This window comes from Stomoxys calcitrans, chromosome 2 (assembly GCF_963082655.1).
Source record: "Stomoxys calcitrans chromosome 2, idStoCalc2.1, whole genome shotgun sequence".
Taxonomy (NCBI): domain Eukaryota; kingdom Metazoa; phylum Arthropoda; class Insecta; order Diptera; family Muscidae; genus Stomoxys; species Stomoxys calcitrans.
In genome coordinates this window covers 21,673,827-21,687,224 of record NC_081553.1, presented here as the reverse complement: position 1 = coordinate 21,687,224, position 13,398 = coordinate 21,673,827, and the positions used below count along the sequence as shown (strand labels likewise).

Here is a 13,398-nt window from a genome sequence, read left to right as displayed (position 1 = left end):
TTTGCCTAAGAAGAGATGCCGGGAAAAGAACTCGACAAATGCGATCCATGGTGGAGGGTATAAAAGATTCGGCCCGGCCGAACTTTGAACGCTTTTAATGGTTTAGTTTTGGCCAATGGCAACAACCACAAGGAAATGAGATTCATACATACATACACCCATTACCTACATAATATACTCGTTAGTGTCATAAAATTGGTCCATGCTCCTTTAACCTGCTCTAGTTTATATTGGTTACTGGCATAGTTTACTTGAGTGTATACGATTAACTTTTAACTGGGTTCACTTGTTTCCCTGCCTAATAAGTACACATTCACTAGCATATGTAGAAAAAATCCACTTTTCGATATATGTATGCATGTAGCCATATAATTTCGTTGACCTATAAAAAGCCCAGAATGTGCTCATTCACCCATCGCGATACTGTCACACTTTTTCTCGTCATATTTTCTAAAACTATACCGCCTAGCCGCAACAGTGAGCCACCGAGCGAGCAAGCAAGCAATGGCAACAGTACAAGTCATGCGGACAGACAGAGAAATGTATTATTTCTGTTTTTGTAGGATTCGTAATTATTATTACTTCACGAGAGCGAGAGTGTCATTATTAAGTCTAATACAGATGATGGAGCAAGAGAACAGTGGAAAAGTGTGTGTGTGTGAGAGGGAGAACGAGAGGGCGGATGGATAATGATTTTTTTTAGTTTTGACTTGGTTGTTTGAGATGCTGCCTTGTGAATGACCGTTTTTTTTTTTATATTAGTTGCTGTTGTTGTTGTTGCATTTGGTAGATTTAACACATACGAAGCAATAGTTGTGATTCGTATTAGTATGTGCTGATTTTTTTCTAAACAACACATCCATTTCATTTGCCCAGACATCGTCAAGACGTAAAGTTCATTACAATTACAAAAACAAAACACGCTAAAATTTTGTGAACAAATCTAAAAGAAAATCATATTCATCTAGTGGTGTGCATATTTAGAAACTTGGCAACAACAATAACTTGTTAATGAACTTGAATTTTTGTTTTTGCAATAGAATTACTTTTCAACAAAGTGTTGTTGTGTTTAGCCAGCAGATTTTTAATATCTGCATGGGTGACAGTGAAAACCGCCAAGGACTTTCAAAGAGGTATTTTTAAATACCTACTATACAAATTATTATTTCATTTGAAAACTACAGTAAATACATCTACTGAAAATTTGAACAAATATTTTCAGTTAATAAGTAATCAAGTGCGGTCGGACTGTTATAAGAAATTCTTCGACGCTGGTGAATATTTCTAGCAGCTAATTAGTGTGAGTATATTGAAAAGCATGTTGAAAAACGGATGCGGAAATTTTTTCTTTGCTTATATATGATGAAAAAAAGAGCGTGAATAACAATTACACGGTGAAATAAACAAATTAACATAAAATCAATTTTTTTTTTTGGTGAAATAAACAAAAAAAAACAAATAAATGAGGGCTGCAGTGTAAGACAATAACAGTTTTCATACTAACTTCATGAGACACACTGTGCGACTATGAGTGTTATGGCGAAGAGGCTTGAGATCAGATGCCTGAGGCGACACCTTGAGGCAGTTTTGCTTACGGCATAGTTCTGGCATTACCATATGGTAGTTCAGAAAGGGGGGAAAGTTAATGTAAGAGATTTTAGAATGAGCGCAGAAGATCGAGGAGCTTGGAACGCTATTCTACGTTCGGCTAATGGAACAAATATTCTGTCATAGCCAATTAAAGTAAAGTAAATTCAGAAAGGGGTTGGACGTCTTCAATGGGGACCCTGAGATCTGTTTCCGTCTTTCTGACATAATGGCGGAAATGCGGGCGATCATCGAATGCGTGAGGTTTTAATGCGAAGACATCGGATGTGAATATCTTTACGGACATTAAGATGGCCATTAGCGCTGTTATAACCTAGACGGCGAGATCACGGATAGTCTTGAAGTGTAAGGTGATTAATAGAGCGGGCAAAATATCGATGGCACTATCGATATTTAATTTTTTGACTGAATATCGATTGATATTTTTCCGATGGATACTATCGCAAAGTTAAATTTTTTGAAAAAATAAGCACTAAATGTATCCTTTTAAAATAGATTGCGCCTATAGGGGGCGCAATATTCATCCGATAAGAATTAAATTTTTTACAATGATTTCTCTCATGACTTCCAACTGACTTTTAACCTTGATTTTATTTGGTCTAAGCATCGAAATTGCTTCTATATAAATCGATGTCCTGATTTTTATACCCTCCACCATAGGATGGGGGTATACTAATTTCGTCATTCTGTTTGTAACTACTCGAAATATTCGTCTGAGACCCCCTAAAGTATATATGTTCATGAACGTCCTGTCATGTCCGTCTGTCTGTCGAAAGCACGCTAACTTTCGAAGGAGTAAAATCGATATAAACCGATCTGCGGTCTGGACTTCTTGAGCCTCTAGAGTGCCCAATTCTTATCCGATTGGAATGAAATTTTTCTCGACGTGTTTTGTTATGATATCCAACAATTGTGCCATGTATGGCTCAAATCGGTCCATAACCTGATATAGCTGCCATATAAACCGATCTTGGGTCTTGACTTCTTGAACCTCTAGAGGGCGCAATTCTTATCCGATTTGAATGAAATTTTGCACTTAGTATTCTGTTATGATATCCAACAATTGTGCCAAGTATGGTTCAAATTGGTTTCTAACCTGATATAGCTGTCTTATATACCGATCTGGGGACTTGACTTCTTAAGCTTCTAGAAGGCGCAATTCTTATCCGATTTGAATGAAATTTTGCACGAAGTATTTAGTTATGATATCCAACAACTGTGCTAAGTATGGTTCAAATGGGTTCATAACCTGATATAGCTGCAATATAAACCGATCTAGGATCTTGACTTCTTGAGCCTCTAGAGGTCGCAATTATTATCCGATTTGCCTGAAATTTTGTACGGCGGATTCTCTCATGACCATCAACATACGTGTTTATTATGGTCTGAATCGGTCTATAGCCTGATACAAATCCCATATAAATCAATCTATCTCTCTATTTTACTTCTTGAGCCCCCAAAAGGGCTCAATTCTTATTCGACTTGGCTGACATTTTACACAGGTCTCCAACATATAATTTAATTATGGTCCAAACCGGACCATATCTTGATATCGCTCTAATAGCAAATGTTTTCTTTTATCCTTTTTTGCCTAAAAAGAGATGCCGGGAAAAGAACTCGACAAATGCGATCCATGGTGGAGGGTATATAAGATTCGGCACGGCCGAACTTAGCACGCTTTTACTTGTTAGTTCTCATTTTTGTTTGAAATATAGTTGATGGGAATTAACGATACTATTGATATTTATTATTAAAACTATCGAAAATATCGAATGTTGCAATTATCGGTAGTCTGCCAGCTCTAGTGATTAACGCCTACTGTGAGGAAGCCATGGGTTGTTGTTTTGCATGTGGAGGTAACGTTCCTAGTCAAACCCCAAAAGCTGAGCAAGCTCATTTTTAATGGGCCATTGCGGGGCAACGAGAGGGCAGACGACTTGGCTTTAGGGGCCAAATGGCTGTCATCGATTAACCTGTTGAATGCAAAAATATCGGAGCGAGGCCATCCAAGTTAAGGATGCCTGCAGAACTGTGGAACAGTAAGACGATCGGCAGAACAATGAAAGTCATATGGGGGCATCTGGATCATAAGAATACGAATGTAAGGGAAAGTAAGAAGGAGATCAGTACGGCATTCGGTATCAATTGGGGACACTAAGGACTACAGACGCACTTCTTCAAAAAATAGATGCACGAAGGGACAGGCCACCGTAGCACAGAGATTAGCATGTCCGCCTGGCGAGAATATCAGAAAATATGTTCAGTGTTGGTTTTGCCGTACTAATGCTGACGACATTTGTGAGAAGCTATGCAATAAGGAAGGGCAAAAGTCGGGCGGTGCCGACTTTATAATACCCTACACCTACCCTATAAATACAAAAGGGGGATATGTCTAATTCTGAACCAATTTTGATAGACCTCGGCGGATGTTTTTAGATGGGTTATTAAAATCTCTGTATCAAAATTCGTGTAAACCAAATATGTTCAAAAAAATGTAATAATTACAGATGCCAAATGACAACAAATTACCCAAAATCTCACGAACATATATATGGGAGCTACATCTAAATCTAAATCGATTTTGACCTAACTTCTTAGATATTGTGGTAGTCATCGAGGAAAGCGTTGTGCACAATTTTGGATTGGTCAATAAATCTGGACCGATTTCTATGAAATTCACCAGTAATTTCGAGAGTCAAAAAAAAATAATTCCTACCAAATTTCAAGAGAATCGGTAAACAAGTGACCATTTTATTGCATTATTACAGCAAATCGGACGAACATTTATATGGGAGCTATGTCCAAATTTGAACCTATTTTTTTCATATTCAATAGGCTTCGTCTCCAGGCCGAAAAACATGCCCGCCAAATTCGAAGATGATCGATTGAAAATTGCGACCTGTAGTTTGTACACAAATTAACGTGGACAGACAGACAGACGGACATAGCTAAATCGAATCAAAAAGTGATTCTGAATCGATCGGTATACTTATCAATGGATCTCTCTTCCTTCCTTTTGGGTGTTACAAACAAATGCACTAAGTAATAATACCCTGTACCGCAGTAGTGGTATAAAGTATAAAAATGGTATGGCAGCCGTAAAAACTTCTCACCAAAGAGGTGTCGCACCCCGGCTCACCGGTTATAAAATGAGGCCCCTTATCATTGAGCTTAAACTTGAATCAGACAGCACTCATTGATATGTGAGATGTTTGGCCCTGTTCTTAAATGGATTGTTCATGGGTAAATTTGCAAGTAACAGCGTGAGTAGGCATGTAGGGCACATGACATAACTACCAGGTAGTTACCGTAAACAGCTGAGTACAATTTTTTCTCACGAAGTGCACTATCTGTCAACGAGTTTTGGTTGTGTGTATTACAGTTAAGAACCATAGCACACACAAACAACAAAAAATGGCGCGAACTAGTAACATACGCAAAATCAGAGTTGCACTAATCAGTGATTTTGACAGATAGTGTACTCAATATTTTGTTGTTGGGCAACTGCCACTATTTGTAAATGAATATATCTTGGTAGGGAAGATGACCAGATTTTGGAGCATTTCCAACGCCCGTCTTGCGCGTCTAGTAGACTCCGGCACCAACGTGGCAATACTTTAGCCGTATTCGGGGTATCGAATACAAAGTGAATAAGAACGGAAGAAATTCTGGCATGCATTCAAAGAAATATTTGCTGTAACAGCAGAAAGTCTGCTGAAAATGGGACATCTGTAATATATTTCTAAAACAGCAAACATTTTCTGTTGTTTTCAAATTTTAAAAAGCTGAAAAATGTCATAAATGTTTCAAAAAATGTCTTAAGGAAATGTTTTATCGCTGATCTCACAACATGGGCGCCTGAATTAGAGCTGGCAAACTATCGATAATCGCAACATTCTAATAATAAATATGAATAGAGTCGATATTATCGTTAATTTCCCGTCACCTATATTTTAATCGATAATGGGAAATAACAAGTAAAAAGGCGTTAAGTTCGGCCGGGTCGAACTTTGGATGCCCACCACCTCGGTTGTATATGTAAACCACCTTTCGTCATAATCCGGTGAAAAATGCATAATTTATGCCCCCATAGCAGCTACATCGTAATATGGTCCGATTTGGACCAAATCCGACACGGATATTAAGTGGTCTAATAAGTACCAGCCATTGTTCAATTTTATAATCGTTTCGTAGCCATATCCAAATATAGACCGATCTGAACCATATACGACACGTATGTCGAAAAGCCTAAACTAATTCACTGTGTCAAATTTCAGCGAAATTGATTAAAAAAAGTGCCTTTTATGGGGCCAAGACTTTTAATCGAGAGATCGGTCTATCTGAACCGATCTAAGCCAAATTGAAGAAGAATGTTAAAGAAGCAAACACAACTCACTGTCCCAAATTTCGTCGAAATCGGACAATAAATGTTTCTTTTATGGGCCCAAAACCCTTAATCGGCTGATCGCTCTATATGGCAGCTATATCTATATAGACCGATCTAAACCATATTGAACAAAAATTAAGCGATCCGACATTAAAGCTGCATTTATTACCCAATTTCGCTGGAAAAGTGACTTGTATTAAGCCTCCCGTCATTCGACCAGCATACGGTCCAGATCAGACTATATTTAGATATAGCTGCCATATAGACTTTCAATTCAGGGTCTTAATCCCGAATAATAAGAGTTCCCGGGACCTGAATCAAATTATCCAGACGATCGCCGATTGAAGATGTTATAAAAGGGGATGGTTAATTTGTTTATATTCCATCCATGTAATGAAGTCTGACAATTTCTCCAGGTACAGATACAACTACCAACCAGCTTTGTATAGCTCTTTATGTGAATTTCCAGAATTGACTGCTACACCCATACATTCTAAAAGATTGGTCTACACTGCACAAAATGGTGTGTAAATCCTATGCATCACATTGAAGGCATAAAAACTTTGATGAATGCAGAGGTGGGTTTGCTTCGTCTTCTGGACTCAGCGACCTCGCAGAACAAAAGTGATCGATCTATGTTGCAGTTATACCAAAATATTGCCATATTTAGACGACATTTAGTACCAAGGGGTCGCATACCAATCACTACCCTTTCCCGGAATTTCAACAAAGCCAGATCTCAAAGATCGTTGCACGATTTAACAAAATGTTGTTTTCATCCTTATGGTTACTCAAAAACACGAATCTGGGAAAGAACGTTGGGGCCAAGTAAACTCAAAACTACATTGACCAAAGATATATGGGAATAGTTTGCGAATCTGATATTTAAGTATGGGGTATGGAGGTCGCATCACCCTAAAAAATACCCATAGTGGAATTTTATATCCAAATTTTCCAAGCGTTTTAAATTTAAACCAATTCTTAGAAACCGTTTGAGACATGCCTTTTGTAATTTTTTTAACATTGTTGTGTTATTCAGCGTTTTATTATAATAGGCGCTGTTTTCTATAACACGTGCAGAATGAGTGGGATATTTGCCATTCCATATGGGTACTACGATTACGTGTTATATTAGAAAATTGAGGCGAACAAAAAACATTCTTGGTTACATTACATATGAAGTTTATCTGAGTTTGTAAGAGCAAAAAAAAGTTGTCATAAAAAACGGCAGGTTAATTTTGGTTTAAGACTTGTGGTTTGGTGGGCAATATTTCTTGGAACAATGAATGCCTCAGAAGTGGAGTTTCCCGTTGGTAAAGTTTGGTTTGGTATGGAGCGTTAAACTTTAAAAATGTCTGAAGAGCTTCTGACGTAGTCCCCTTTTTTCCGACATCTTTAGTGTTCTTTTCGGAGTGTCCACAAACCATTCCGCTTGTCCGTTTGAACTTGGGTGGAAATGTAAGGCTCGCCTGTTAATGTGCGTCTATGTTTGCATCAATCCTCGATTTGTGCAGAGCAAAACTGTGTCCCATTCATTGTCTGACACGAGCTGCTCTGGGTTGCCAAACTATGGATGCTGTCTCGTAAATAGCAGTCTATTTTGAGAAGAAGTTCACAATAATAATAAGGTTAATAGTAGTAGGTCTGTTCGCGTACTTTCCTTTTACTCTATCTGAACAATTTGCAAGCTAAAGTACGCGAACCACTTTCAGTGAAAATTTGCAGAAAACAGTTAATTTTTGCCAGCTTAGGAAGACATTTAAAAAAAAAAAAAATTCTGGTGATACTTGTGAGGTATTTTCCTTAAATAATCGGCAATTTATTGACCCGAGAGTGACAAAGCTAGATGGGGAGCCATTCGTCGTATCCGTGATCTCCTGGACACGCTGGACAGCCATAACAATTTACCGTGCACGAATGTCATGCGTGGTGCAAGGCACCGGTCCCAGACGAAATCTCTACACTGATTCTGAAGAATCTGGATCAGCCCGGAGTCGAGAACCTTGCAGCTGTCCTCAGCCTGTCTGAACACTATCATAGTATACGATGTTTGGAAGATGGGCAGTGTGATCCCGATACTGAAACCTGCAAAGGATACGAGCAAGGGGAAGTCATACAGATCGATCTCTCTTCTCTCATCAGTGGCCAAGACGCATGAGGGAATACTCCTCCCGTTGGATAATTTCCATTCGCCGAGCATCAGCATGCATTCCGAAGGCTGCATAGGACTACAACTGCTTTACATACCATCACCGTACACAAAAGTAAAAACAGCGTTCTCAGATCCCTTGTCGGCAGCACTTAGTGAAACCTTGGAATAACCAGCTAATGTTTATGGATATTGAGGCTAAAAAAAATCACTGCGACTACTGATGTGAGGCTAAGGGAGCTGTCTATTTGGTCATGTGGCGACTACGGACACTGTGTTATCATTGAAGATATCTGTATCCGTTCACAGTTGGCCAATCCCACTGTGCGTTACTTGTAACCGTGACGATGTTGCTCAAGGCCATCTTGTCGCGGAATCGTCCACCCACGATTCGATCTGGTGGAGCTAGCATCAAGAATGTAGCGCTCGTAAAATATCTAGGAGTGACTGTTTCGGAGAGAATGGGTTTCCTGGTCCATTTGGATCGGGTGAAGAAGAAGATGACTGGAGTAGCCGGTATGGTTAAGCGTGTTCTGAGAAGCGATTTGGGTCTTAGTCGTCGCGCTGTTCGGTCCATATATGGTGGTTTATTTGTTGCTTGCGCAATTTGTGGAGCGCCTGTATGGCACGGAATTGCTGCGACAATCTTAGGACGAAAGAAGATCCTCTCTTGTCAGAGGGTGGCAATGATGGCTTGCTTGCCTATGTGTAGGACTGTTTCGACAGATGCACTACAAGTATTGCTTGGCGCGCCCCCGCTTGATTTACTCGTGAGTTGCATGGCTGTTCTGTATAGTGTGAAAAAGGGAATTCCATTAGTGCATGAGGATTGCCTCACCGCTTCTGAGCTTGCAGATGAGGATGTTAGGCGGCTCAAGGCACTCCTTTTGGAGCGTCTTGATGATAGGTGGAGAACTAGAGGGACGAACAGTGACAATGATCGGGGGACTTATGAATTTATTCATGACGCGAGACCGCCCGGACTTTGGCTTCGGCCTAAGTCTGAGCTTCATGCTGACAGGAAATGGTTCCTTTAATTCATTTTTGCATCAGAGGAATTTGTCCGCGACTGATCTGAGCGACTGTGGGAGAACTGAGGGCTGGAGGCATGTACTGACGGAATGCCCGTACTATGCAGATATTAGAGATATAGGCGCGATGGGGATTAGGTAGGCGGTGTGGGATTTCAGTAGGGCCCTTGAAGATGAGATGACTGTTGCATTGCTGACCACCTTTTCCCGGGGAGTATTTCTTAGGAGGGGGACAAGACTTAGTGGAGGGATGAATACACACTTGTTATCTATAACGAGTTGTGACTGTACTGGCGCGACCGACTAATTTGGTGCTGCGCATGACATGGCCTGACACCTGCCTTGCCCATGTTGATGCAGCGGCATTTGCCCATCGTTGGCTCCCGTAGCTGTTGTGGTTGTGTTCGATCATCCATGAGGTTGGCCGCGTTGATTGTGAGTCCCGTGTTGATGCAGATATGTGTGCGTAGCCCGTGAGGGCTGCCGTGTCCTGTTTGTGTATATGGTCCTGATGTATGTTGTTTTAGTACATACTTTTGTATGCTGGCTTAAGGTCGGCTTAGGGCGATTCATTTCAGGTGACCAGTCCGGAACTGTTTAGGGTTCAACTGGTAGTAATCTTTTAAGGCTACGAAGTCTGACCGTAGACTTTATTCTGGTACCACGAGTGGCAGGAGCCCCTGGAACTTCGGTTCCAGCCTGACAATGGTGAGGCCCCAGTAGAGAGCAACGTGGTGGCTGTGGTTTGTACCCAAATCGCGGGTAGAGCATAAGCTCGGCATGGAGTTACGTTTTCAACCGGGTGCCGTGACCCATAGATCGGAAGGAGTTTCAAGTAGTGCTCCGCTCCTAACCAAAGAGGTGAACACGTCCAATTACGTGGGATCAAATTGGTACTTATGTGTGGGTTACCACATGTGGGGGCGTTGGTAGACGCATTGTATTCACTCTTGGGCCTCGCAGGTTTGCGCCGTGATGGCAGGCATCTGCGTTAAACACGACATTCGTGTGCGTTACTTGTTTAACTGCCCAGCCAGACCCACTCAATCCCATGGCAGTATCTTCCCTCCTTAACAAATTTAAAGGAACGGTGTTGGTCTCATCTTAGCTCTCCGATGAGGATGATTCTATTTAAACACTTAAGGAACCGATAATTGCTGTAATTGGCGTCTACCTTGAGTCTTCATTAAAAGTAAGTAAAAATGAAACAAAATTAATAATAACCTTTGCCTTTTTGTTCCATTTTTGTGTTCCAAGTTGCAAATTTCTGCTGGCAAAAAAATTCCCAATAGAAATTTTCAGGTTCTCTATTTTCGAACTGCCAAATTTTGCTCTCTCTCGCGCTCTCATGTGTACAAATTTGCACACAGTGATGGCTGTGGAAATGGAAATTGTTACTGACAAATTTTTGCTGGAAAAGTACGCGAACAGATCTAATATTTAATAGCCTCGAGGCTTCCAAATTGGTGGCGAATATAAAGAAACTTTTATTATTATTGCAAATTTTGCCAATGAACATTCCACTAAGGAGCAAGGGCAAATTTATATTTTTATTATAAAGGTTGATTTTTTTAATAGCTGTAGGGACATTTTTCAAAAAAAAAACACATAAAATTGAAAAAAATGCATGAAATCTTTATTTGAATCGATAGTACGGTCCATTTAATTTAATGTTTGAAGATTATTTCATGCAAATGTTGACCGAGACTATCCCTCAAATCCGCTTAGTCCAATTTTGGCATACTCGTTCCAACATTTCGACCGGTATCTCACGAATAAAGGCTCCAATTTTGTCTTCCAATGAGTAAATTGAAGTGGGCTTGTCGGCTTAGAGATGAGCTTTAACATAGCCCCACAAAAAATAGTCTTAAGGCGCTAAATCGCACGATCTAGGCGGCCAAATGACCTATCCTGAACATGCAATAAAATGTTCACCGAACTCGCCTCTCAATAAGTCCATTATTACGCGTGCTGTATGGCATGTGACACATGTTGTTGAAACCACAAATCATGCATGCATGTTGGATTAAATCTCACGGTAGGGCTGGTGACATCATTGGACCGTACTTCTTCAAAGATGATGCGAATCGTAATGTAATTGTGAATGGTGATTACGTTACGATTCGCATCATTTTTGAAGAAGTACGGTCCAATGATGCCACCAGCCCATAAACCGCACCAAACTGTGACTTTTTCTGGATGCATTGGTAGCTTTTGCAATGCTTCTGGCTAATCTTCACTCCAAAATAGCCGATTCTGCTTATTTATTGGGTTGCCCAAAAAGTAATTGCGGATTTTTTAAAAGAAAGTAAATGCATTTATAATAAAACTTAGAATGAACTTTAAGCAAATATACTTTTTATACCCACCACCGACGGATGGGGGTATATTCATTTTGTCATTCCGTTTGCAACACATCGAAATATCCATTTCCGACCCTATAAAGTATATATATTCTTGATTAGCGTAAAAATCTAAGACGATCTAGACATGTCGGTCCGGCTGTCTGTTGAAATCACGCTACAGTCTTCAAAAATAGAGATATTGAACTGAAACTTTGCACAGAATCTTTTTTTGTCCATAAGCAGAAGATGGTCTATATCGGACTATATCTTGATATAGCCCCCATATAGACCGATCCTCCGATTTAGGCTCTTAGACCCATAAAAGCCACATTTATTTTCCGATTTTGCTGAAATTTGGGACAGTGAGTTGTCTTAGGCCCTTCGACATCCTTTGTCGTAAAGCCCATAAAAGCCACATTTATTATCCGATTTTGCCGAAATTTGGGACAGTGAGTTGTGTTGGGACTTTCGATATCATTTTTCAATTTGACCCAGAATGGTCCAGTTTTGGAAATAGCTGCCATATAGACCTATCTCTCGATTTAAGGTTTTGAGGCAATAAAAGACGCATTTATTGTCCGATTTCGCTGAAATTTGAGGCACTGAGTTGTGTTAGGCTCTTCAGGTGATTTACATATATACCCGAGGTGGTGGGTATCCAAAGTTCGGCCCGGCCGAACTTAACGCCTTTCTACTTGTTTTTAAGATGTCAAATCGGAAGATAAGTTTATATGGGAGCAATATCAGACTATGGATGGATTTGGAACGTACATGGTTATTGAAAGTCAAACACTGCGTACAAAATTTCAGCCAAATCGTATAACAATTACGGCTTCCAGGGGCTAAAGATGTCAAATCGGAAGTTTATGTGAGAGATATATCAGATTATGGACGGATTTGGAACGTACTTGGCACAGATGTTGGAAGTCATAACAAAACCACTTTATGCACGATGTCAGCTAAATCGGACAAAAACTGAGGCTTTTAGTGGCTCAATAAGTCAAATAGATGTACTACTTTATATGGGAGTTATCCAATCCCAGCCTATGGATGTGAGTTTTAAAAGATTGATAACTTTTGTAAAGGCAGGAAAATGCGGCTGATACTTTTGCCGGTTTAGGAACATTCTTTTTGATACCTAAAAACAAAAAATTATAGCGAAAATTCACATTTACAGTAATGGAATTTTCTCTATCAAAATGCATACAATTTTACTTTCCGAATATATTGACTTTAGCCATTTCTGGCCACGGTCGTGACACTGTGCACCGCTGAAAATGTTGAGTAATGTTCTTATCAGGATTTGTATTCAGCGCCATAGCGTTCAGCGGACCTTGGAAACTTTGCGCTACGTTGTCAGAATGTAATTGAGTCAATAGTACTATTCTGGTCTGTCGTATTTCTCTTCCCATCGTGTACTATGGACGTGTCTCTTCTCTACGTGACTAAAACATGCATTCTGTTAAGCTTCCTGCAAAGGCCACCCATTTTACATTTCGAATTAAAATTCATGATGATCCCACCATAATCCTCCTCCATGTTATTTAGCCCCACAACTAATAACTTCAATATCTATTTGCAGATCATGTCTTCCTCCAATAAACCAAACACTGAATACGCTGGTGAACCAGGCTGCAAGACTCTAGAGGAGATCCATAAAGCTTTTCGTCACTTTTGGGATCCAACTGGCTACTGGGAATGTGAAGCACAAGGACAGCGTGCCAAATTGAAACGTTGTCCACAATCACAACTCTTCTCGGGCAGCAAAGGCAAATGTGTGCACTACACAGAATGGGAATGGTCTGAGCCAGAGGATCCCCCTAGTAAACCTTGATAATGCGCTACAGAATAAATAGAAAATTATTTTAAGACAAACTA

General features: G+C 40.0%; 1 protein-coding gene across 2 annotated transcripts; it reads left to right on the top strand.

Moving 5' to 3' along the window:
• The first annotated feature begins 852 nt into the window (after positions 1-852).
• On the top strand, positions 853-13,395 carry LOC106086701 (uncharacterized). Of its 2 annotated transcripts, XM_013251472.2 has the most exons (4): positions 861-967; positions 1,041-1,133; positions 1,223-1,300; positions 13,103-13,395. In XM_013251472.2, the coding sequence occupies exon 4, from the start codon at positions 13,106-13,108 to the stop codon at positions 13,352-13,354; it is 249 nt and encodes an 82-aa protein (XP_013106926.2). In that variant the 5' UTR covers positions 861-967; positions 1,041-1,133; positions 1,223-1,300; positions 13,103-13,105; the 3' UTR covers positions 13,355-13,395. The 2 variants fall into 2 exon arrangements, with proteins under 2 accessions (XP_059218425.1, XP_013106926.2); XM_059362442.1 differs by having other exon boundaries at positions 853-1,133.
• The last annotated feature ends 3 nt before the right edge of the window (positions 13,396-13,398 follow it).